The 26,688-nt window shown below is 42.6% G+C and overlaps 1 protein-coding gene across 1 annotated transcript; it reads right to left on the bottom strand.

Moving 5' to 3' along the window:
* Positions 1 to 18,197: 18,197 nt before the first annotated feature.
* LOC119345924 (60S acidic ribosomal protein P2B-like) lies at positions 18,198 to 20,294 on the bottom strand. Its single transcript, XM_037615743.1, has 4 exons — positions 20,173 to 20,294; positions 19,403 to 19,509; positions 18,783 to 19,009; positions 18,198 to 18,489 (listed from the first exon to the last, which is right to left on the bottom strand). The coding sequence occupies exons 2-4, from the start codon at positions 19,488 to 19,490 to the stop codon at positions 18,463 to 18,465; spliced, it is 342 nt and encodes a 113-aa protein (XP_037471640.1). The 5' UTR covers positions 19,491 to 19,509; positions 20,173 to 20,294; the 3' UTR covers positions 18,198 to 18,462.
* Between the last annotated feature and the right edge of the window lie 6,394 nt (positions 20,295 to 26,688).

Genomic DNA, 26,688 nt, shown 5'->3' with positions numbered 1-26,688 from the left:
GAGGTGCAGAAGTTTGATCGATGATAATTTTAATAACCTTTACTAGCATCATTATATGTCATAACAACAGTTCATCTCATAAAACTTTTCAAAATCAAGTAACAAGCTATTCACATGTTAAAGCATAGACCATAAACTTTCTTGAAAACTAGCAATCTTCATTCTTAGTCATCAAACAATTGCAATTCATCCTATTTTCAGGAAGGGTCTATGTTAGAGCTTTGATTTAGCAAACTTCACATACTCAACTATCATATAGTCTTCTACAATTGCTAACACTCACACAATACTTGTGGTTATGAAGTTTTAATCAGACACAAAGAAAGATTGGGGCTTATAATGTTGCCTCCAAATGTATTCACCTTTGGGTGATGTCAACAATAATAGTTCATGCTAACGTACATCCAATTGGATATATATATCAGGATCACCCTAACACAAAGTGCTTGCCAAAGGATAAAATGAAAAAAAGGGAAAGGTGAAGATCACCTTGACTCTTGCATAAAGTAAAAGACATAAAGTAAAAGATAGGCCCTTCGCAGAGGGAAGCAGAGGTTGTCATGCGCTTTTAGAGTTGGATACACAAAATCTTAATGCGAAAGAACGTCAATTTATATTGCCCCTTGTATATGGACCTTTATTATGCAGTCCGTCGCTTTTATTGCTTCCATAACAAGATCGTACAAAGCTTATTTTCTCCACACTAATAAGTCATGCATATTTAGAGAGCAATTTTTATTGCTTGCACCGATGACAACTTACTTGAAGGATCTTACTCAATCCATAGGTAGGTATGGTGGACTCTCATGGCAAAACTGGGTTTAAGGAAATTTGGAAGCACAAGTAGTATCTCTACTTGGTTCTAGGAATTTTCGCTAGCATGAGGGGGAAAGGCAAGCTCGACATGTTTGAATGATCCATGACAATATACTTTAACTGAGATGCGAGAAAACATAACCCATTACGTTGTCTTCCTTGTCCAACATCAACTATTTAGTATGTCATACATAATGAGTGCTCACAATTATAAAAGATGTCTAGGATAGTATATTTATATGTGAAGTCTCTCTTCCTTCAATATTCCTTCATGAATTGTTCAAATGACCAATACAATGCTTGCTAACCGTCAATAAATTTACAACCTCTACTTCTTAGATGTGAAGTCATTTCTACCCATGGGATAAGCAAATGAAACATATATAATTTCAGTTTTGTGACATTCAACTCATTCAACCATTTACTCATAGGATATAAGTGAAGTACAAGAGTAAATGAAAAACTACTCCAAAAAGATATAAGTGAAGATCAATGAGTAGTTAAATAATTATGCAACTATGTGAAGACTCTCTCCCATTTAAGAATTTCAGATCTTGGTATTGTATTCAAGCAGCAAGCAAAGCAAAACAAAATGACATTGCAAGGATAGCAAGACTCATGTGAAGAAGCAAAAACTTAGGCTCAACCGATACTAACCGATGATTGTCGAAGAAGAAAGGTGGGATGCCTACCGGGGCATCCCCAAGCTTAGATGCTTGAGACTTCTTGAAATATTAACTTGGGGTGCCTTGGGCATCCCCAAGCTTGAGCTTTTATGTCTCCTTAATTCCTTTTATATCACGGTTTCTCTTTTTATCAAAAGCTTCACTCACAACAAACTCAACAAGAACTCCTGAGATAGGTTAGTATAAACCAATGCAAAACCATATCATTTTCTACTGTAACAAATTACTAACATTATTATTCAACATTGGATACTAAATGTCTCTGCATATTTAATACTCCTATCCTCAAATAGAATCATTAAACAAGCAAACATATGCAAACAATGCAAACATAACAGCAATCTGTCAAAACAGTACAGTCTGTAAAGAATGCAAGATTCATCATACTTCCCTAACTCCAAAAATTATAAAACAAATATTACACCGTAGAAGATTTATCAGAGCTCATTATGAAAAAAGATTCAACATTATATCACTCTCTGACTTTTCTAGGGAATTTTTGCAACAGCGGTTAACTTTCTGTTTTCAAACAGCAACATATAAACTAGCAAAATAAGCATGGTAAAGGCTATCTTTGACATTTTAATTGAAACCAAAGATGCAAAACATTATTCTAAATAACATCAAGCAAATACTAACAAAATAAAATGATGCTCCAAGCAAAACACATATCATGTGGCGAATAAATATATAGCTCCAAGTAAAGTTACCGATGAACGAAGACGAAAGAGGGGATGCCTTCCGGGGCATCCCCAAGCTTAGGCTCTTGGTTGTCCTTGAATATTACCTTGGGGTGCCTTGGGCATCCCCAAGCTTAGGCTCTTACCACTCCTTATTCCATAGTCCATCGAATCTCTACCCAAAACTTGAAAACTTCAACCACACAAAACTCAAACAAAACTCGTAAGCTTCGTTAGTATAAGAAAATAAAACCACCACTTAGGGTACTGTAATGAACTCATTATAAATTCATATTGGAGTTAAACCTACTGTATTCCAACTTCTCTATGGTTCATACCCTTACATACTAGCCATAGATTCATCAAAATAAGCAAACAACACAATGAAAACAGAATCTGTCAAAAATAGAACAATCTGTAGTAATCGGTATCAAACGTATACTTATGGAACCCCAAAAATTATGAAATAAATTGGTGGACCTGAGTAATTTGTATATTAATCATCTGAAAAAATAATAAACCTAAAAAATACTCTCCAGTAAAAAATGGCAGCTAATCTCGTGAGCGCTAAAGTTTCTGTTTTTTACAGCAAGATCATAAAGACTTCACCCAAGTCTTCCCAAAGGTCCTACTTGGCACTTTATTGAAACAAAAGCTATAAAACATGATTACTATTGTAGCATAATCGTGCTAACGCAGAAAAACAGTAAGGATAAATATGGGGTTGTTTCCCAATAAGCGCTTTTCTTAAATGCCTTTCTAGCTAGGCATGATGATGAAAATGATGCTCACATAAAAGATAAGAATTGAAACATAACGGGAGCATCATGAAGCATATGACTAGCACATTTAAGTCTAACCCACTTCCTGTGCATAGGGATTTTGTGAGCAAACAACTTATGGGAACAATAATCAAGTAGCATAGGAAGGCAAAACAAGCACAACTTCAAGAATTTCAACACATAGAGAGGAAACTTGATAATATTGCAATTCCTACAAGCATATGTTCCCCCCTCATAATAATTTTTGGTACCATCATGAATGAATTCAACAATATAACCAGCACCTAAAGCATTCTTTTCATGATCTACAAGCATAGACAATTTATTGCTCTCCACACAAGCAAATTTATTCTCATCAATAATAGTGGGAGCAAACTCAACAAAATAACTATCATGTGAGGCATAATCCAATTGAAAACTAAAATCATGATGACAAGCTTCATGGTTATCATTATTCTTAATAGCATACAATTCATCACAATAATCATCATAGATAGCAACTTTGTTCTCATAATCAATTGGAACCTCTTCCTAAATAGTGGAATCATCACTAAATAAAGTTGACACTCTTCCAAATCCACTTTCATATTCATCACAATAAGATTCAATATCCTCCAAAATAGTTGGATCAATACTACCTAAAGTTGACACTCTTCCAAACCCATTTTTATCAATATAATCATCATAAATAGGAGGCATGCTTTCATCATAATAAATATTCTCATCAAAACTTGGGGGACAAAAAATATCATATTCATCAAACATAGCTTCCCCAAGCTTGTGGCTTTGCATATCATTAGCATCATGGATATTCAAGGAATTCATACTAACAACATTGCAATCATGCTCATCATTCAAAGATTTAGTACCAAACATTCTAATGCATTCTTCTTCTAGCACTTGAGGACAATTTTCCTTTCCATCAAACTCACGAAAGATATTAAAAAGACGAAACGTATGAGACAAACTCAACTCCATTTTTTTAATTTTCTTTTATAGACTAAACTAGTGATAAAACAAGAAACTAAAAGACTCGATTGCAAGATCTAAAGATATACCTTCAAGCACTCACCGTGCCAAAAAAGAGCTTAGTTGATAGGGTGTGAGTGTCGTTTACCTAGTCTCCCCGGCAACGGGGCCAGAAAAGAGCTTGATGTCTACTATACAACCTTCTTCTTGTAGACTTTGTTGGGCCTGCAAGTGCACATGTTTGTAGGACAGTAGCAAATTTCCCTCAAGTGGATGACCTAAGGTTTATCAATCCGTAGGAGGCGTAGGATGAAGATGGTCTCTCTCAAACAACCCTGCAACCAAATAACAAAGAGTCTCTTGTGTCCCCAACACACCCAATACAATGGTAAATTGTATAGGTGCACTAGTTCGGCGAAGAGATGGTGATACAAGTGCAATATGGATGGTAGATAAAGGTATTTGTAATCTGAAATTATAAAAACAGCAAGGTAGCAAGCGATAAAAGTGAGCGTAAACAGTATTGCAATGATAGGAAACAAGGCATAGGGTTCATACTTTCACGAGTGCACGTTCTCTCAACAATAATAACATAGATAGATCATATAACAATCCCTCAACATGCAACAAGAGTCACTCCAAAGACACTAATAGCGGAGAACAAATGAAGAGATTGTGGTAGGGTACGAAACCACCTCAAAGTTATCCTTTCTGTTCTGTCTATTCAAGAGTTCGTAGTAAAATAACATGAAGCTATTCTTTCCGCTCAATCTATCATAGAGTTCATACTAGAATAACACCTTAAGACACAAATCAACCAAAACCCTAATGTCACCTAGATACTCCATTGTCACCTCAAGTATTCGTGGGCATGATTATACGATAAGCATCACACAATCTCAGATTCATCTATTCAACCAACACAAAGTACTTCAAAGAGTGCCCCAAAGTTTCTACCGGAGAGTCAAGACGAAAACGTGTGCCAACCCCTATGCATAGGTTCATGGGCGGAACCCGCAAGTTGGTCACCAAAACATACATCAAGTGGCACATGATATCCCATTGTCACCACATATAAGCACGGTAAGACATACATCAAGTGCTCTCAAATCATTAAAAGACTCAATCCGATAAGATAACTTCAAAGGGAAAACTCAATTCATCACAAGAGAGTAGAGGGGGAGAAACATCATAAGATCCAACTATAATAGCAAAGCTCGGGATACATCAAGATCGTGCCATAGAGGGAACACGAGAGAGAACACGAGAGAGAGAGAGAGAGAGAGAGATCAAACACATAGCTACTGGTACATACCCTCAGCCTTGAGGGTGAACTACTCCCTCCTCGTCATGGAGAGCGTCGGGATGATGAAGATGGCCACCGATGAAGGATCCCCCCTCCGGCAGGGTGCCGGGAAGGGCTCCCGAGAGGTTTCTGGTGGCTACAGAGGCTTGTGGCGGCGGAACTCCCGATCTATCTTGATATTCGATGTTTTTAGGATACGTAGGCTTATATAGGCGAAAGAAGTCGGTCGGGAGGTGCTCGAGGGGCCCACGAGACAGGAGGGCGTGCCTAGTAGGGGGGGCGCCCTCCTATCTCGTGTCTTCCTCGATGACCCCCCGGCTTGCACTCCAAGTCTCCTGGATCATAATCTTCCCAAAAATCACGCTGCCGAAGGTTTCGTTCCGTTTGGACTCCTTTTGATATTCCTTTTCTTCGAAATACTGAAACAGGCAATAAAACAGCAATATGGGCTGGGCCTCCGGTTAATAGGTTAGTCCCAAAAGTAATATAAAAGTGTATAATAAAGCCCATAATCATTCGAAACAGATAATATAATAGCATGAATGCTTCATAAATTATAGATACGTTGGAGACATATCAATGACCAATGGTCAACAGTTGGCTGCTAAGTGGAAGGACTTCATGGATTTGCTTCATGTTCCTGATGAGGGGCTCGACACACCCGTTGGTGTTCGTCCTCATGCCAACTTTGAGTCAGCTAACAAGAACAAGCTTCAGCCCCTCTTGGTTGAGAATACGCTTCCTAGTAAGAAGAAGGTGTGGGTGCTAAATTCCTTCCTTGACATCATGCATCGGATCTTCCGCAACTCCCTCTTCCCGCGAATCGGTGACAAGGACAAGGTGCATGCCTATCTTGTGGATATGGTGCTCCTTTGTGAGGAGGCACGTCAGGCTCAGATGCAACCACTTGATGTCTCACATATTATGTGGTGCGAGCTTCAGTTTGCGGTGTTTAACTTAAGGTCCCCATCTATGGGCCTTACCTGTTTCTCTTGATCGCCAAGACTTGGGAGAAGCTCTATCCCAATGATGAGTTCGTTGCCCCGGCTGGATTCGTCATGAGCCCATCAAGCTCCTCATCAAGAGCCAATGGGCTAACACCACCACCAGTGCTAAGGCCGAGGCTGCCAAGATGGATGTGGATGAGGATGAGTTCGAGAAGGAGGAAGCGGATGCACTCCTCCCTTTACTGAGCCCTCTTGGGCTAAGAAGCTGAAGAAGAAGATGAAGAAGCCGTTCTGCATGCAGACCCATGGGCAGTACATGGTCCATGTTGACTCCAAGAAGAGTCGCTAGCGCGATAAGAAGATATTGAGGACCTTTGCCGAGATTGTGACCAGTGGCTCAGAGGAAGTCATCACTCCGAAGGCTGACTGGATAGCCAAGCAGGGGTATCAGTGGACGGAGTCAGAGGAGGAGCCTATTCCCGCTGCCGAGACCGACGAGGAGTCATTTTCAGCCTGAGCTACCACATGTGTCGTAGGTGTCCTCTCTGCCTTTTTGGTGTCTTGATGCCAAAGGGGGAGAGAGTGTAGGATTTGCGCGTCTTGAGTCGTGTGTTTAGCTCTGTCGCTTTGCTTTCGGTCTGTTGAAACCCTCATTTGCTTTGGTTTGGTTTGTGCTCGTAAGACCAAGTTATCTATCATATGGTGTAAGACATATGCACTCTAGCGTATCTTATTGTCTTCGTTACTTAGTAGTTCATGAGCCTATGCTATCTTGTGCCCTTCTCTTTATGCTCATATTTATCATCTTGCCTACTTGCTTAGTGTTAGTTATATTGTTGCAAGAGATGCCTTGTTTATAAAATATAGGGGGGTGTTGATCCTAGTATGTGGGCCGTGCAGTCCAAAGCACTTCTCTAGAGTGCACACATCTAGGGGGAGCCCGTCTATATTTTATAAATGGTGGGTTTTCCGTTGCTTCATTTTAAATCCCTATGTGCAAATCCCGTATTGTCGTCAATCCACAAAAAGGGCATATTTATCCCTTAGTAGTTTTGGTGATTGATGACAATGATTTTGCAGACTAATCATGTGCATTGAGCTTTTCAGATATATCATGTCTAAACACAAGATGATTTGCTGCCCCTCAAATACTATTGAAGACGGCGTTCTTCTACGTATCTTTTTGGTGGATTTGAGTCGTAGGAAAGCCGTAGTATTAAGAGGGGGTCCGCGTTGGAAAGGTTTGGGTGGAATCTCACGTACACATTTGTTCCTTTTTGCACCACTTTTCCTTTGGCTCTTTGGAGCATCCTCCGTCTCTCCGTGTCTCTGCAAAATGAAGGATTCCTATTGTTGCTGAACTGAGACAGGAGGTAGTACTGCTCCCTAGAGCGGTACTACCGCTGGCCCTTGCGGTAGTACCGGGCTCCTGCACAATAGTACCGTAGGTGCTCACGGTAGTACCGCTCCTTGGGAATGGTAGTACCATGGCCTCAGGACAGGAGTAGTTGCTCAAGCAGTAGTAGGGGCGGATGTATTTTTTACATCCACGCCCTACATGGTAGTACCGCGCCCTTGGCGCGGTAGTACCGTGAGCTCTGACCAGGCACAACAGCATGAGCGGGAGTAGGGCAGATGTAATTTTTTACATCCGCGCCCTACACGGTAGTACCGCGCCAGGCTTGCGGTAGTACCATGTCAGATTTTTGCATAGACCTAAACTCAGCGGAAGTAGTCACGGATGTAATTTTTTATGTTCGTGCCTTCTCAGCCTTGACTATCCCTGCCTTGCGTTAGTACCGCAAGGGGGCGCGGTAGTACCGCGCCAGCGGTTCTACTGCTCTATGTCTTAGCACAGCAGGTCTAACCCTGGCCCCTGCCGTGCCAGCAGTAGTACCGCAGTGCACCGCGGTAGTACCGCAAGCCCGTGCGGTAGTACCACTTGTATGGTGCGGTAGTACCGCGTGTCGCGGGCTGAGTTGGTGGATAACGGTTGGATTTGTTCTTCCACTATATAAGGGGAGTCTTCTTCTCTGAGTTGACTACCTCTTCCATCCCCAAGCTCCATTGATGCTCTAAGCTCCATTTTCTCCCGATCTCTCTCCCTAGCCAATCAAACTCGTTGATTCTCTAAGGACTGGTTGAGAAGGCCTCGATCTACACTTCCACCAAGAGAAATTTGATTCCCCTCACTAATTCCTTGCGGATCTTGTTACTCTTGGGTGTCTGAGCACCCTAGACGGTTGAGGTCACCGTGGAGCCATAGTCCATTGTGGTGAAGCTTCGAGGTGTCATTGGGAGCCTCCAATTAAGTTGTGGAGATTGCCCAACCTTGTTTGTAAAGGTTCGGTCGCCGCCTCCAAGGGCACCAATAGTGGAATCACGGCATCTCGCATTGTGTGAGGGCGTGAGGAGAATATGGTGGCCCTAGTGGCTTCTTGGGGAGCATTGTGCCTCCATACCGCTCCAATAGAGACGTACTTCCCTTCAAAGGGAAGGAACTTCGGTAACGCATCCTCTTCTCCATCGGTTCCACTCTTGGTTATCTCTTACCTTTACGTGTGCAAGTTATTTTGTGTTATATCCTTTGCTTGCATGTGTGCTTATTGTTGTTGCATCATATAGGTTGCTTACCTAGCTGCATATCTAGATAACCTACTTTGATGCAAAGTTTAGTTTGGTAAAGAAAAGCTAAAAATTGTTAGTTGCCGATTCACCCCCCCCCCTCCAGTCAACTATATCGATCCTTTCAGCTGTCCTCATCTCCGATGCCGGTAAGCAGCACCCGTCCCCCTTTGTTAGGTCGATGGTTAGGCCGTTAGGCAAGGTGTAGGATCGATTTCCCACTGAACGAACCGTCGATGTTGACTAGGTTATGGACGCACGGATGAGGCTGATAATTCAGGCAGTAGCACTGATAAGTGTGATTTAGGCATGGGTCATGTTCATGCACCAGAGAGTTGTTCATCGTGCTGGGAGATCTTTGATCCACTATGGTCCAATGTTTATCCGGGAACAGGAGAGGATCCATAATCTGAACTACATCTACAACTGCAATGATGTCGAGGCTCTGTGGATGCTTCGAATGAAAAGAGCACCATTTGCCAGGCTTGTCGAGACTTTCAGGAGCAGGGGGCTGCTACAAGATAACATCAACACCAGTGTGGAAGAGCAAGTGGCCATGTTCCTCCATGTTGTTGGCCATAACCAGAGGTCCAGGGTCATTCACAACATGTTGAGGAGATCAATGGAAACCATCTCTAGGTACTTCAAGCAAGTGCTTTTTCCTGTTGGGGAGCTTAGAGGAGAGATGATCAGGAGACCATCTGGCCAGATGAAAGTGCAATCATGCCCTAAATATTATTTTGATGTTGATGAAAATATACTCATAGGGGACTAACAAAGTTTGTCAAGTATATCTCAGGTTTCTGTCCCCTCAGAATCAATTGTGTGTGTGGATTATGACTTCGGAAATGTTTAACCTCATCAAGAACGAAGAAACAAGACTATCTTATGTTTACTCTTGAGTATAGGATCCCGCACTATTAAGAGGGGAACATGGGTTATTACTAAAGTCTTGCTCAAACAACTTCTTTAATGTCAGTATCTAATCTTCATCCTTGTCCAGAACCAAAACATCGGTCATCCGGTGTGCACTGGACGTCCGACCATTCCCATACAGAGCCAAAACATCGGTCATCCGGTGTGCACCGGACGTCCGACCATTCTCATAAAGAACCAAAACATTGGTCGTCCGGTGTGCACCGGACGTCCAACCACTTCCATACATAACCAAAACAACGGCCGTCTGGTCCTTGTCGGACGTCCGTTGTCTGAATAGTCCTCAGTTGCCCGATATGCCTGGGACATCCGGTGCCCTCTCTACAGAACCTAAACATCGGTCGTCCGGAACCTCCGGTCGTTTGATAACCAGTAGACCGTAGCAAAACATCGGACGTCCGGTCCCTTTCGGACGTCCGGTGTCTGTTATGCACTCGGTCGTCCGTTGTGCATCAGACGTCCGATGTTTTTGTGCTGGTTTGAGGTCCAACGGACACTTATTGGAGCATACTATAAATATCCCTCTCCTATCCCATGAGAGGGTTGACCATTCACTTCAAGCATCCTCAAGAACACATCTTCACTCTCTCTCACACACACTCCAACACCAAATCTTAGATCTAAGGGATTTGGGAGCATTCGAGAGAAGTTGTCCACCCAAGTGATAGATCCACTCCTTCCCCTTCTTTGCACCAAAGGAATCCGTGATTTGAGCAAGTCTTGAGTTTTTCCCATTGTTCTTGTTACTCTTGGAGGTTGGAGACTCCTGGGCGGTAGGAGTCATTCGGAAAGGAATTGTTCTTTGTGATTACCCCGAAAAGTTTGTGAAGGTTTGGAGACCACCTCAAGGTCTACCACTAGTGGTTGAGAAACGCCTACGTGGTGTTGTCTCAAAGGGAGAATAGGGTGAGCCTTCGTGGCGTTAGTGTGCCTTCGTGGTAGCACCCACCTCTCTAATGGTGACGTAGCTTCCCTCCAAGGAAGTGAACATCGGCATACATCCTCGTCTCCCGGAGTTGCGGTTATCCCTAACCCTAACTCCCTACTTGTGGTTACTTGTCTCTTAGTCTTTACTTATATCATATTGTGTTTACATACTCTCCTCCTTGTGTTACTTGCTTACCTTGCTTAGCTCATATCTTCAATCTTGCAATTGTTAGGCTCAACTTCATATTCCGCATTATTGCCTAAAATTGCTAAGTAACAATTAAAATTTGTTATTGTACCTATTCACCCCCCACCCCCCGCTGCTCTAGGTCCATCTCGATCCTTTCACCAGATTCCACCCAAGATTCACGGAAGCCCAAGATGGTATCCATACTTCAAGGTGAGCATTGACAATATAACACTTTTCATGGCTTGATATGCTTGTATTGTTCAAATTGAGCACTAACACGGGCTTGTGATGCCATTCCAGGATTGCATTAGAGCAATAGATGGTACTCATGTCACTTCCAGAGTTCCTAGGTCACAGTCTGCAGCATACAGGGGGAAGCACTACACAAGCCAATATGTGCTTGTTGCTGTTGACTTTGGTCTGAAGTTCACATATGTGTTGGCTGGCTGGAAGAGGTCAGCGCATGATGCTAACGTTCTCACTGACAGCATGAGTCGACCTGATGGGATCAACATCCCTGATGGCAAGTTCCACCTTGGAGATGCTGGCTATGCATGTCGGCCGGGTATTCTTCCATCCTTCAGGAAAACCAGGTACCATCTCAACGAGATCTCTGGTAGGAACTATCTTAGGACTACACAGGAGCTGTTTAATCTCAGACACTCCAGCCTTAGAGTAACTGTTGAGAGGGCATTTTGAGCTCCGAAGAATAGGTTTAAAATCCTGGATCATAAGCCATTCCACCCATACTCCACTCAGGTAAAGCTTGTTCTTGCTCGTTGCATTCTGCATAACTGGATCCTCCAGTGAAGCTTTGATGAACACGTGCCTAGCGAGGAAGAGGTCGAACCTGACGATGTTGTTAGCTTCGTCCATGGTGTGGAGGCATTTGACAATGACGCTTGGAAGAACAAAAGGTTAGAGTGGGCAGAGGCAATGTGGCATAACGGAGGTCGGTGCAGGATTTGAAGAAGAGAAAGAAGAAGCAGCAGAAGCAGAAGAAGAAGAAGAGGAAGACCTGGTAGCAGCAACATCGATGAACTATCCTCTATTTAGCTAATGGTTCTTAATAATTTGAACTGTCATTTGATAGTAGTTAGGATGAACTGTCATTTGTTTAATTAGCTGGCACTACATGTTCAGATTGTGTGTGATAAGCTCACCACTAGTTAGAAGTGATGACAACACCTTATGCAGGTTGCAACCAAACACCATGTCATATGTGCGCCTAATGCAACGCGGGCAACCAAACACCGGGTCAAAAATGGTTGTCTCATGCAACTAAGGTACATGCAGGCAACCAAACTATGTGCATTTGGGGTCTTTTTGTCTGCATCCGGCTCACTAGAGCCAGGCTTGATTGGTAATGTAACCAAACACACCCTTAGTGACCACTCTGGCGAGTTCTTGTGGGCATCTTTTCTCATACAATGATGTGCCGGAGGCTAAAATTTTAGCAATCCAGAAGGATCTCATGCTAGCACTACAGTAGATTAAAGATATGTTGAGAAGTGATAGCTTGGATATGTTGAGAGGGGAGAAATTAAAGATAGCATTTCAATCAGTTAAATTCTTCTAATCATGTTTTTGCAAACTTTGAGAGAACTCAAGGCCAAACTTGTACTCCCTCTGTAAACTTTTATAAGAGCGTTTACAATTTTAGGACACAGCCGACAAATGGCGAATTAGACCATTTTACCCTCGATTTGAATTCGCGTCGTCTTCCTCTCCAGGAGCTCGTGCCGTCCCCATCCCCCAGGAGCTCGCGTCTTCCCCATCCTCCAGGAGCTCGCGTCATCCCCATCCTCCAGGATCTCGTGTCGTCGTCTTCCTCCAGGAGCTTGTGTCGTCGTCTTCCTCCAGAAGCTTGCGCCGTCCCCCTCCTCCAGTAGCTTGCGTCATCCCCCTCCTCCACGAGCACGCGTCGTCGCCATCATCCAGGCGCTCGGCCCCGTTTCCAGGCGCTTGGCCCCGCGCCCAGGCGCCCAGTTTGGTCGCATCCGCCTCAGCTTGGTCGCCGCCCCCTCAGCTTGGTCCTTGCCGCACCCAGCCCACCTGGCTCGTCGCTACGCAGCACGTGGTCTCCAGGTAGGTTCTCCTTGCCTCGCCCCTTGCACAACAATAGAAATTACTCCATGAATGTACAGATGTATTTACAGAAGAATTACTCCATGTTCTCATGCTGTAGTTACAGTAAGATCATGAACTATAGCATGGAGTACTTGTCTGCAGTAATGTGATCTTGCTCAAGTAAATCATGAACTACAGCTGGGAGTACCTAACTGCAGTAATGTGATCTTGCTCCCTGGAGTAAATTTTACTGTAAATTCTACAACAGACTGGAGTATCAGTAAAGGGATCAGTTAGATTCGGCATAGATTCAATTAAATGCATAGATTCAGATAAATGCATAATCACACATGAGATGTTGCACTTGTTTGTCAAAATACAGAGTATTGTACTCCTACTGCATAGTACTCCTTGTCGAAACATTACTCATTTGCAAACAGTGAGAAGTAAACATGGAGTAAACATTTATAATTTCTCATTTGCAAACAGTGAGAAGTAAACATGGAGTAGTTACTTGTAACTACAACATTTGTAATTTAAAGAAGAATTGTCACTTGTCTGCACAATATCACTTGTGTGTCAAGAAACATCACTATGAAATGGATCATGTCAAAATACAAATCTGTCAAATGAGTACAGTAGCAGATTGACCAAATGAGTACCAGTACCTTGTTTTAATTTTTTTGTTGCAACCAGACCATATTAATAAGAAATTTACTCATTGATATATCTGTATTTTGTTTGTTGCAACCAATCTAAACGTTACTGTTGTTAAATGCTAATCAAATGAAGGAGCATTTTATCTCTATAGCTAGAATCTTACAGAGTACAAATGCAGAAGTTTCAGTTAAATTCACAAGAAGTTTCAGTTACTACTACTCTTGCATTATCTAGGATTATCTAGATGGCATTACTACTACTAAATGCAGGAGTACATTGCAGAAGATACATTGTTTCAGGGTTAAGCAACCTAGAGATAAGATCTATGGTTTGTTTGTTTTTCCCTTTTTGGAGTATTAAACTTGCTTTTTTGGAAAATTTCAGAGTAATTATAGAAGCAACAGCACTAGAACAGTATGGTGCTCCCAGACTTGAACTGCACACCACCTGCAGGAGAAGAAGGAGCAGATGTCAACATGGTCCAAGAAGAAGCAAATGATGATGATAATATGCCCCAAGAAGAAAATGATGATGACAATATGCTCCAAGAAGAAGCAGATGATGATGACAATATGCTCGAAGAAGAAGCTGATGATAATGACAATATGCTCCAAGAAGATGACAGTATGCTCCAAGAAGCAACATGTACATTTTTGATCATACTCCTAGTTGATATACTCCTTCATACTCCAATTTTCATAGTTTTCTTATTGTACCACAATTTCCCTAAACTTTTTTTTCCTTTTGCTACTGTAGGTGGTCAGCAGTTACGTAGGCAAAGACAGTCAATGCCAGATGAGCAGAGATATGCTGCCTACATGGCACTACATACCCTGAATCTGGCTAGGGGTGGAAAATTCAAAAGAAATGACAAGAAGGATGTTGCTCAAATTTTTCAAGTTGGTGTTCAACATATTCGAAAAATCTGGACGATAGCAGAGCGACAAAAAGCACTTGGTCAGGAGGTGAATGTGTCCACTGGAAGGAAAGGAAGATGCGGAAGAAAAGGAAAGGATGATACTCTATCCAAAATCTCCACAGTTCCTTTGAATCGAAGGTCGACTCTCAGGTCACTTGCTCGCCAACTGGGTGTCAGTCATACTACACTCTACAAAAAACTGAAGCTTCGCAAGATTAGGAGGCACTCCAATCGTTTGAAGCCATTCTTGAAAGAAAAGGATAGAAGAGAAAGGATCAAGTTTTGTTTGTCAATGCTTGACGAGACTGCCTTAGCAGCTCCAAGACCTAAATTCATCAGTATGCACAACATTGTGCATATTGACGAAAAGTGGTTCTATATGACAAAAATGAACAGATGCTACTACCTCCTCCCCGAGGAAGATGACCCGGTCAGAACTGTTCGGAACAAGAACTATATTGGGAAAGTGATGTTTCTGACCGTTGTTGCTCGGCCCAGATATGACGCTGAAGGCAATATGACATTCTCAGGTAAAATTGGTGTCTGGCCCTTTGTGCAAGAGATTCCCGCTGCTAGAAGAAGTGAGTATAGAGCAAGAGGGACCATTGAAATCAAGTCTGTCAACGTGAACCAACGGGTAATGAGGAGGTATATGATAGAAAAAGTGGTTCCTGGAATAAAGGAAGTCTGGCCCGCAGATGATACTAATCCAATATTGATCCAACAAGATAACGCAAGAACGCACATTCTTCCTGGTGATGTAGAGTTTGCAGAAGCTGTGGCTACAACTGGTCTGGACATTAAAATAATAAACCAGCCTCCAAATTCTCCTGATCTGAACGCACTTGATCTTGGATATTTCAGATCCCTTGAGTCTTTGACCGACTGTAGAGCACCCACGACTATCAAAGAACTGATTCAAGGTGTGCAGGAAGAGTTTGATGAGTATGATGCCGGGAAACTCAACAGAATATTTCTAACACTTCAGACCGTCATGGTTGAAGTGATGAACCATGGAGGGGAAAATTCATACAAAATTCCACATTTGCGCAAGGATAGATTGGAAAGGCAAGGAATCCTACCACCTAGGATTCACTTTCCCCGTGAAGTTTATGAAAATGCCATGGAGATTCTAGAGCAAGATATCATGGAGTAGTGGAGTATGTTGAGACTTGCAATGCTTGCAACCCTTGTTATGGAGTATGTCGAGACTTGTAGTGCTATTATGAAACTTGTTTGTGGAAATGCATTCTCGGACTTGTATTGTTTGTGGATATGGATTATTTGTAAGTATGAAATGGATTATATTGTGTTGTTTGAAATGGAGTACTCCATATGTGTTGTTTGAAATGGAGTGTGCAAGTTTCTAAAATTATATGCAAGCTTCTGAACTTCATGGAATGTTTGTGAACCTTATGGAAGTTTCTGAATTTTATATGTAAGTTTATGGGTGTTGTTTGAAGTTTCTGAATTAATTCATACTCCAATTTATTCAGGAACTACTCCAAGCAGTAGAAATTCATACTCATACTCATACTCCAACTAGTGCAAATTCAGAAACCATGGAGTACTGCAAAAATTCAAGCAGTGGTCTACAAGCACACAAACACTTCAGTTACTACTCAAAGAAGCAACTGGAAACATTGACAAAAGCAATTGGAATTTGTACACTTTCTCAAATATACAATAATTTACTGTAAAACCATCATCTACTCAATTTATTCAACTGTAAACATTGATAGAAGCAACTGGAATTTGTACTCAATTTACTCCGAGTTGTAAACTTTCAGTTGAAAAATGTACTCCAACATCTGCACATGGAGTGCTCAATTTAGATGAATTTTTAAACTAGTGAACAAGCCATTAAATAAGTGCTACATATATATTGTGGCTACATACATACTCCTGCTTTAAATAAGGGCTACATATATGGAGTACAGCCACAATCATCTCTGTATTCCAAATATGCTGACAGACAAGCAGAGCATATACAAAGATGAATGGCTAAAAAAGAATAAGGGCCAGCTTATGCTAACCTTACATCTAAGATCTGCTTGTGGCTAAAAATGATATGGAGACACATTTTAATCTGAACATGGAGTAAACATACTGTACACAAGCAGTATATGCTGACAGTATGAACCATGTAGATTGTGTCGTGCAAATAAACTGAAGATTGTGTCATTTTAATCTGAACCATGGAATATGTAGATTCGACAATCAACAAATCCACATACTGAACCATGGAGTATGCCTGACGACTGCAGGAACTAGGATAAAGGGGGGGAGATAGGGGAAGCTCACCACGCGCTCGATATGCTGGGGTCGAGGGCGGCGAGGAACGCCATTGTTCGTTGCCGCCGTCGTCGAGTAGGACGTCCTCCTGCTTCACGTGCCCTTGCTGGCCTTGCACGGGCTGGACTTGTTGTCGTCGTCGACCAGGCCGCCGTGCCTACGCTCCTCCTGCTCCAGCTCACGGCGACGGGCGACGGCCCTCCTACTTCATACTCCCGCTGAGTATACAACAACTTCAGATCCAGTCAGCAGCATAGCTCCTCCCGCTGGTCCTCGTCGTCGTTGGTGCCTGCGCTCCTCTCGGCTTGACTAAAAAAGGCACCTTTAACTCCATCGAGAGGTGACACAGGGTGAGAGGAAGAGGCGACGAGGGCTACGGCGACGCGGGCGAGAAGGATGCGGGCGGCGACGTTGGAGGAGCTGGGGATTTGGGCGACGAGTCAGAGGAGCTGGGATTTGGGCGGCGACGTCGAAGGAGGTAGGGATTCAGGGAGCAACTGGTGAGACAGTGAGTGTGAAGAGTCACGACAAGTGAGCGCAGACTGCGGAGGGGCAAAATGGGAAATAACAACATTTTCGTAGCGTACGAAATTTTAACTACAGTTTCTAAACGCTCTTATAAAAGTTGAGTATTACTCATGTCCGTCACAGTTGTAATTCGACCTAACTGTTTTATGGCTTAGGTCAAGACCAGGACCAGAGGTCGTTTTAGAGCGTTACTGAGCTGATAATAGAAGGAAAAGGCTTAGACTCTCTCCATTTTTATTTAACTTCACATCTATATCAAATTTTAAGAAGTTTTGACCAAGTTTATCAAGAGCAATATAAACTTCCATTATAACAAATATATATGGTATGAAAATATATTAGACAACGGTTCTAATGTTATTATTGAATTGGTATTTTGGATATTATTATTTTTTTATATAAACTTCGTTAATATTTAGAAAGTTTGACTCAAGGCAAATAAGTAAAAACTAAAAACCAAGGGAATACTAGGGGTGAATCATCGAGCCATCGCCTGATCCACCATTGTTGCCGTCACCAACGGACTGGCTAGCGTTCTCTGTTAATTGATTCCTCTTTCCTGAAGTATCGCAGATGATGTCTGCTGTTTCTGATGCCTCTTGTCAAAGCTCACAATACCCCAGTTTTATGAAGATCCAATGAAAGATGAACGATATGCATGAAATATTAGTCAAAAAATGTACACCAATTTAGTCAAAACGATGTGTGCTTCTCCATTCTCCTTTCTGTTCAGAGAAGTGAGTGTGAGATCTCACTGAAAAATGGTCAGATGGTCACACCAGTGTGAAGAAAGAGCATTCGATCCCAGAGAAAACCCATTCAGTCATAGAGAAAATCAAGATCCTTTCACCAGATAAACCATTAAGAACATCAAAAGACCATGTGCACTATCACGACCGCAAACACCAAGGCATGAGAGAAACGTAACTCCAGCGAATTATCAATCAACTTCTCAACGCTGCGGAAGCAGTAACACACTCACATACGAAGGTACTAAACATATACATTGTCCCAAGCAAAATAGCACGAACTTTAGGTCTCTAGATATTATGCAGGCGCTGTTGTGGCAGGCCACACACGACAGATACTAGGGTAAACAGAGGGTAGGGGGGAGGAACTGAAGCGCTTAGTCGAACAGACTGAAACCCATGTCCTGCATAAAGAAAACGAGAATGTCAGCAAGTTCACAGTAAATCAAATATAAGTATGTGATCAGGTTTAACAATTTGCATGCTGCGGAAGGAATTCTAGCTTCTACTTGCAACTAGGCAGTGAATTTGAAATGGTAAATTGTCGTGCCAAAACTAACAAGTCACTACTTGCAACAACAACAGCTGAACAAAGTTGAATGTGGGTTGCTTGCTATAATGTAAGTCCAGCTAGAATAACTTATGGCCACAGAACTAAAGTAACTGAGAAACCATTGCAAGGTGGAAAAATACTTACTTCATCAGATTCTTCCTTCTCTTCAACCTTCTCCTCCTTCTTTGACTCAGCAGCAGGTGCGGCGGCACCACCAGATGCAGCAGCTGGAGCTCCCACAGCAATGGCACCCCCACCTGAAGGCACAGCGGCAAACTTCTCCCTTCCAGATGCAATCACTTCTGTGATGTCCTTGCCTTTGAGTTCAGCCAGAAGGAACTCAAGCTTTTCTTCATCAGCCTCGGCACCAACTGTAACAAGCAATCTCCAAGTCAAACGATATGAACAATATCATAACTAGATTCTCACATGAATAACAAAGACAATAAGAATTTTTTTCGCTCTCACATCCTCTGATGAAGTAGCCAAATTGACAAGTTTTGATATGCGACCATAATCATAACTAGCAATAAGTTATTGTACATTTGAAACCTCACAATATAATAGAACTCAATGACCTGACTGAAAGTACAAAGATTGGATTTATGTTATGTTATGTTCAGCAACAGAACAGAGTGCAGCAAATTTTATCTTTTATATCATGTTAAATACATCAATCCATAAGAAAAGCTGGAGGCAATCCCTAATCCCTAAGTGAAGAGTATCTGAACCAGTATAACTTGCACCAAGCAAAGAAGAATTACCTGAGTCCAGGATGTTCTTGACGTCAGCGGCACTTGGGGAAGAGTTCCCACCCAGATAGGCGAGGAGGTAGGCAGCGATCAGCTTCATCGTGGAAACTAGGAAGCACCTGAAAACAAACGGAATTACAGTTAAACGGCATGGCAGGCTAAGTATATGCTGAAGATGGGAGTACTGTCATATCCAAATAGATCGACAGCAAGACACATGGAAAACAAAAAAATACAGAAGGCCAAAATTAATAGGGCTCAAGGCCAACAGAAAGCATGTGGCTACGATACGAAAATACCATAGCAATTATTTCCCACTCGGAAATCTTAGAGAGATGAACATCGGAGTATTTGAGTGAATGAATGGAGTTATGCATGTAAATTACACTTCTGCATGAAAAGAACAATAACAAACATGACCCTCCCGTGCATCTTAGATCCTAGCCTTCGAAGCCCCGGAGGATTTTTTCACTAGGTAAACAAGAATCCACGCAGGAATGACCTGCCGTGTTTCTAAATGGGGAAATCAGATCTCCTGAAACCTGGCGCGCAGGCGCAAGCTAGAGATCTAGCGGAGCAACAATTAAGCAACACACACGGACGATTAAGCAACCTATACCGCACAGATCTACGAAAACGAACAAACAGGAACACTCGTCTTCGCATCCAACAAATAATTCCCCTACTGCGGAACAAGACGGATTTCAAACGAGATCGCCGCAGCAGGGACCTTGCCTGGTGCAGAATTGAGTGCGGAAAGGATGGGACTGGGGGAAACCTACCTCCGAGATGCGCAGGAGAAGACGCGAGGTCGGCGGCGGAGGGGGTTCGTGCGCGAGCTAGGGTTCTAGCCAAATGAGTCGAACCATTTCGCTTTTATATACGGGCGATCGGGCCGAATCAGAGACCACTCGATCTCTCAGAAGGTTCTGGACCAGTGGAGAGACTTCTCTGGGCTCCGAACGCAAGCCCAAAGGCCACAATCTCCGGGCTCCATAAGCACAGTACCCACTCAGCCCATATTTAAATGTTTCTCAAACAAAACTCAGCCCATAAACAGTTTGCCTAAAAAAAACTCATAAACAGTTTGCTCAAAAAAAAAAAAAAACTCATGAACAGTCCAAGTTATTCCATTTTCTGGTACCTCTTTGTAGGCCCAGAAAATTGTGAACATATTCCAAATACACATTGAACCATTTTTAATATATGGTGAACATTTCTTAAATACAAACTGATCATTTTTGACATACGGTGAACAGTTTTTTCAAATACATATTGAATAGTTCTTAAATACAGACTGATCATTTTTTGACATATGGTGAACAGTTTTTTCAATTACATATTGAATAGTTTTTAATACAGTGAAAAAAACTCAAAATACGTTGAACAATTTTTTAGCATAGAGTGAACTTTTTTCCAATACACACTGGACATTTGTAAATGCATACTGAACATTTAAGATTCCCAAGACCGAGGTAAGCTTCCCAAGCTGGTAGATATAAAAATTGTTCGTGAATGTGAAAAATATTCGTGAATTTGAAAGAAAAGGCACAAATGGGGAAAGCGGAAAAAAAAAGAAAAGGAACCAAAAGAATAAAAAAGCAAAAACAAGATAATCAACCAAGTCATTAAAAAACAGTATAACTCAGCTAGCTAGGAGCCCCCACAGCGTTTTTACACTCTCAACCGTTGGATCACTCTTAGGTACGCTCAGGATTAGGTTGGTCGTCTCATACGTCATTTGAGCCAGTTTTTTAGCGCTCTGCCCGCTTGGGCCATTCAGGGCACCGTTGTCTGGGCCGCTGCTCCTCAGAACGAGTTAGAAGTGCGGTGTGTAATCGGGCCGAACTGGTCGAAGGCCCAAAAGGCCTGTCGAACGTGCTTTTAGCTTGCCAGTCGGTGAATTTGTGTAGCTTCCTGATCCGTACGTCATACCCATTCAACATCCGTATCCCCAAGCACCTCGCGTGTTCCTCCGCATTGCGCCGCCGCCGCCGTCCCGAGTCCCGACAGCGAGCTTCCACTGCACGTGTGTGACTGTCGGTGCCCTCTACTCTTCCTCCGCTGGCCCACATAGTGAGTCCCTTCTCTCCTACTATGTCTTACCCTGTTGTGTTCCTCCATTGCGGCTGCAACGGCCGCATGTGCCGTCGACGTCCATTCCCGGCTGTCCTCGGCGTGTATCGGCCGCCATGCCATTGTGGCTGTACCGCCACATCATGACCGCATCTTTTCCCATTCCATGACTGAAACGTCAGAACGTGGAAGCTGAAACCGTCGCCGGCGCATAAAGGTCTAAGTGTTTCCCTCGTGTAATGATAGTAATTGGTTTCCGTTATCGTTGCGTTATCACAATCTCCCGTTCTCCCTCATTTTTTGGAAAAGGGGAGATTCCCCGGCCTCTGCATCAGAAAGATGCATACGGCCATCCTATTAACCAAATAAAGTAGTGCCAACATGGTTTCAAAGGTCTCCAAAAGTAATAAAAAAAGCACAGAAAGCTCACACAGAGCAAAAAAGGGCTAGAAACACCAACTAGCCAAGAAAAGACGCCACAACAGGCCGGCTAAAACTAGATAGGGATACTAAATGTCTATCCTATTACATGACCGCCATCCAAACCGGTTGAAGATATCCCGAGCTACCATCTCCCAACGGAAAGACCCAGTAATCAAATGCTCCCTGGCCTCCGTCTGGGTGAGTAGCGACCACGAACGGATCAGTGCCGTAGTTCGGAATATGACCTGCAAAAAATGTATACATGATATTCTGTTAAAAACCAAATCATTTCTGCAAGTCCAGATAGTCCACAGCAAAGCACAAACTCCAACCCGAATATGCCTCGCTAAGTCAGGCTCAATCCCATTAAGCCATGTCCCAAATAACGCATTAATAGAATTCGGTGGATTGATATTAAAAGCAATGTGGACCGTCTGCCAAAGTACCTTGGCCAACGGGCAATCAAAAAAGAGGTGTTTGATAGTCTCATCTTGATCGCAGAAACTACACCTAGTAGGTCATGTCCAATTACGCTTTATCAAGTTGTCCTTACTTAAAATAACTTGTTTATGGACAAACCACATAAACACTTTTATTTTTAAAGGAACTTTGGCATCCCAAACATGCTTGGACGTAGGAATGGAGTTCGAATTAATAACATCAGTATACATTGATTTAACTGTGAATACTCCAGACTTAGTCAATTTCCAGTGTGATTCATCGGGTTGTTGTGAAAGCTGGACTTCCATCAGTCTCCTAACTAGACGGAGCCATTCTTCCCAATGATTGCCTGCTAGCGTTCGTCGGAACTGAATATTAAGGGGGGTAGATTGAAAGACCGATGCGACGAACACCTCACGTCGTTGAACAATGCGGTACAACGAGGGTATTGGATGGCCAAGGGTGTCTCGCTGAGCCAAGTATCCTCCCAGAAACGTGTACTCGTGCCGTTTCCAATAACAAACTTTGTCCTATTAAACAAGGCCTGTTTGACTTTCATCAGGCCTTTCCAGAAGGGCGAATCGGTTGGCCTGACTGTAACCTGGGACAAAGTTTTTGTCTGGAGGTACTTGCTGCGAAGGATTTGAGCCCGCATAGCATCATTCTCCGATGAGAGCTTCCACAGCCACTTGCTAAGAAGGCATTTATTCTTAACTTCTAGATTCTCAATACCCAGACCCCCTTGGTCTTTCGGTCTACAGATGATATCCCATTTAGCAAGCCGATATTTTCTTTTAAGCTCATCACCCTGCCAAAAGAAACACGATCGATAGAAGTCCAGTCTCTTCCTAACACCAACTGGGACCTCAAAGAATGATAGGAGAAACATTGGCATACTCGTGAGCACCGAATTAATCAGGATTAATCGGCCTCCGTTTGACATGAGCTTACCCTTCCAGCAACTCATTTTCTTCTCAAATCGGTCCTCGATGCACTTCCATTCTCTGTTTGTCAGCCTACGATGGTGGATTGGAATCCCCAAGTAAGAGAAGGGTAACTCTCCCAACTCACACCCAAACAATTGCCTATAAGCATCCTGTTCATCTTTGGCCCTACCAAAACAGAACGGCTTGCTCTTATGAAAGTTAATCTTTAACCCGGTCAATTGTTCAAATAGGCATAGCACAAGCTTCATATTTCTCGCCTTGGCCAAGTCATGCTCCATAAAGATGATTGTATCATCATATTTTTCTTGGCAATCTCTACTCCTTCCTCGCTTTCGTGTTGTTTCTCACTGTTCGTCAGGCATGCCCGTTGCTTAGTTTCGCTATTGCAGACCATCCATCTACCTCCCAGTAATTCTTCCCCATGTCTTCAAATCTATGGAAATGACTTACTATTCCTCCTTATAGGGTTGCAGTGCTGACTCGATGGAGTTTCTGTGTTGGAATTGCTCAGAGGGTGTGTCGCACATCCAATTGCGACCATGCATGGCTGCTGGACAAGGCAACTACTAACAAATTCTCCTCCTGTTCATATTTGTTTTCTTTATTACTGCAAGTTTAGTTCCGCATTATATGCAACTTGTTCAACTTTTATTCCAACTGGACGCTCCCTTTCCCTCAATTTGTTTCAGATTTGATATAATCTGGCTGTGGCATGAGCTGGACCTATGCATATTAGCTTATTTGGTATGGCCCCCCTGGGTATGTAAGACTGAATAACGCTTCTTGGTTTTCTTCTTTTCCTGTGCTACTGCCATCAACACGTTAAAATTGTTCTAGCTAAAAAAACTCCGTCAGTCTCAAATGAGTGGGAATGGGTAGAATATCCCCGATGCATGAATCATGATAAACATCATTTGTTGACCGTGCATAATGTTATTCTGGATCATCTAGAAATAAAGTGCCGTATCCAAATGCTGATAATTACAAGTCTATCCATTAGGATGTAAGGTGTGTAATCTTGAAACCGGATATTGTTGAATGACACATTCCTTATCCTATCCATGCTCTTATCGTCACTCATATTTTCACTTTATTTGGTCCCTATTCTGTTGCAACATACAGATGTTTCCTATCGATTGCTTTCTGAATCTATTCAGGAGTACTTTCTTGGGAGTCTCTATTATTAGTACTTTGCTGAAGTTTGACGTCTTTACTGAATGCCTTTGTGATAACACACTCATAGGCGCTTGCTTCTCATAGTAGCCATATATTATGTCTTACTTTTTCCAGTGTTAAGATGATACACTGACCAACTTGACATTTGACATAAGGGAGTGTTATCCTAGATTGTTACAGATAAACTGTGTTAAGATATGTGTTTTCTGATCCATCATAATGCATATACCTATACTTTTTCAATATGGGCGGGCGCGGCAACGCGCGTCTTCATGATCTAGTAGATATATAAATAATAAATATAATAAGCGGCCAGAAGAGTACGCTATGCGCGATCTCCATGTAAACGCTCGCAACGAGCGATACATATTGGTTGACATGGTAGCATAGGTGTAGTCTCTGGCACTTCGCTAATAGGTCGGACCAATATTATATCTTTCTGAACCGTTTTGAAAAGTTTCTAAAATAGCAAATAAATTCAAAAGGTTCTGTTTTTTTCATGCAAGATGGTTTAGCATGCGAGGAGCGTGCAAAAAAGCATGGGTAAATCAAATTTGAGAAGCTGGTGGCAAAAAGACAAAATAAGCTCTGAACAATGCTTTTTTTTCAAACTTCCTCGCAGGCCAATTGTTTTCTGAGAGCTACTCAAATATCTAAACACCAGCCAATTTTGCACGAGTGTCATGCATTTGAGCATCCTGCGGACCAAAAAAATCAAAAAGTTGAATTTGTTTGCTATATTTTTTCCTGATTTTACTATTCATCCACACGAGCATCTCGACCTGGGAGCCAAATTGTCTCCTCTTCTACGGACTCGTTTTGGAAGTTTTCGTGGGTGTGTTTGGTTGCATGCATTGCCCCCAAACAAGCCCACTTGATACGAAAAAAAGTTCTTTGATTGCATAAAGGGAGGCCTGACTTGCATCGGCACGAACCTTAGAACTTTGCATAGTTCATACGGATATGAATGTGGCAGACATATTGATTAAACCTCTTCCACGAGCAAAATATGATCAGTACCAAGACTCCATGGGTGTTAGATTTAAAACTATGTAAACTAGATTATTGACTCTAGTGCAAGTGGCAGACTGTTGGAAATATGCCCTAGAGGCAATAATAAAACTATGTAAACTTAAATACACGTGTGAGTACATAAACTACACTGTGTCCCTAGTAAGCCTCTATTAGACTAGCTCGTTGATCAAAGATGGTTAAGGGTTCCTAACTATAGTCATGAGTTGTCATTTGATAAGGGGATCACATCATTAGGAGATGATGTGATGGACGGACCAAACCGTAAGCTTAGCATCAGATTGTTTAGTTATTTGCTACAACTTTCTTCATGTCAAGTGTCAGTTCCTTAGACAAATGAGATCATGCCACTCCCGAATACCGTAGGAATACTTTGTGTGCTATCAAATGTCACACCATAACTGGGTGATTATAAAGGTGCTTTACGGGTATTTTCGAAGGTGTCTGTTGGGTTGCATGGATCGAGACTATGATTTGCCACTCCATGTGACAAAGAGATATCTTTGTGCCCTCTCGGTAATACAACATCATAAGAAACTTCATGTGACTAATGAGTTTAGTCACGGGATCTTGTATTATGAAACGAGTAAAGAGACTTGTAGGCAACGAGATTGAACTAGGTATAGAGATACCAACGATCGAATCTCGGGCAAGTAACATATCGCCGGACAAAGGGAATTGCATATGGGATTGACTGAATCCTTGACATCGTGGTTCAACTGATAATGATCTTCATGGAATATGTAGGAATCATTATGGGCATCCAGGTCCCGCTACTGGTTATTGACCGGAGAGGTGTCTCGGTCATGTCTACATGATTCTCAAGCCCGTAGGGTCACATATGCTTAACGTTCGGTGGCGCTAGGGTAGTATTGAGATATTAACGGTGAAAAGTCTGAAGATTGTTCGGAGTCCTGGATGGGATCCAGAATATCACGATGATCTCCAGAATGGTCTGGAGGTAAAGATTTATATATGGGAAGTCCTGTTTTGGCTACCGGAAAAGTTCGGGGGCATGCTGGCAAGTGTATCGGAGGTACTGAAAGGTTCCAGGGGTCCACCGGGAGGGTCCACCAGCCCCGGGTACCCACATGGGCTGTAGGGAGGGGGTGCCTTGGCCTAGTTGGGCCAGGCGCACGAGCCCCCACTAGGCCCATGCGCCTAGGGTGGGAGGCGCCCCACCTGAGTTGGTGGGCACTCCAT

This window comes from Triticum dicoccoides, chromosome 1B, assembly GCF_002162155.2.
Source record: "Triticum dicoccoides isolate Atlit2015 ecotype Zavitan chromosome 1B, WEW_v2.0, whole genome shotgun sequence".
NCBI classification, from domain to species: Eukaryota; Viridiplantae; Streptophyta; class Magnoliopsida; order Poales; family Poaceae; genus Triticum; species Triticum dicoccoides.
Note: the sequence above shows the minus strand (reverse complement) of the source record. Positions and strands in the feature narration are given on the sequence as shown.

What these genes read in the sequence shown, in the direction of transcription:
- LOC119345924 (XM_037615743.1), bottom strand. Translation starts at nt 19,490, where the DNA reads ATGAAGCTGATCGCTGCCTACCTCCTCGCCTATCTGGGTGGGAACTCT. An exon ending in CAAGAACATCCTGGACTCAG is followed by an intron (nt 19,010 to 19,402) that starts GTAATTCTTCTT and finishes TGCTTGTTACAG; the next exon opens with TTGGTGCCGAGGCTGATGAA. An exon ending in AGAAGGAAGAATCTGATGAA is followed by an intron (nt 18,490 to 18,782) that starts GTAAGTATTTTT and finishes TTCTTTATGCAG; the next exon opens with GACATGGGTTTCAGTCTGTT.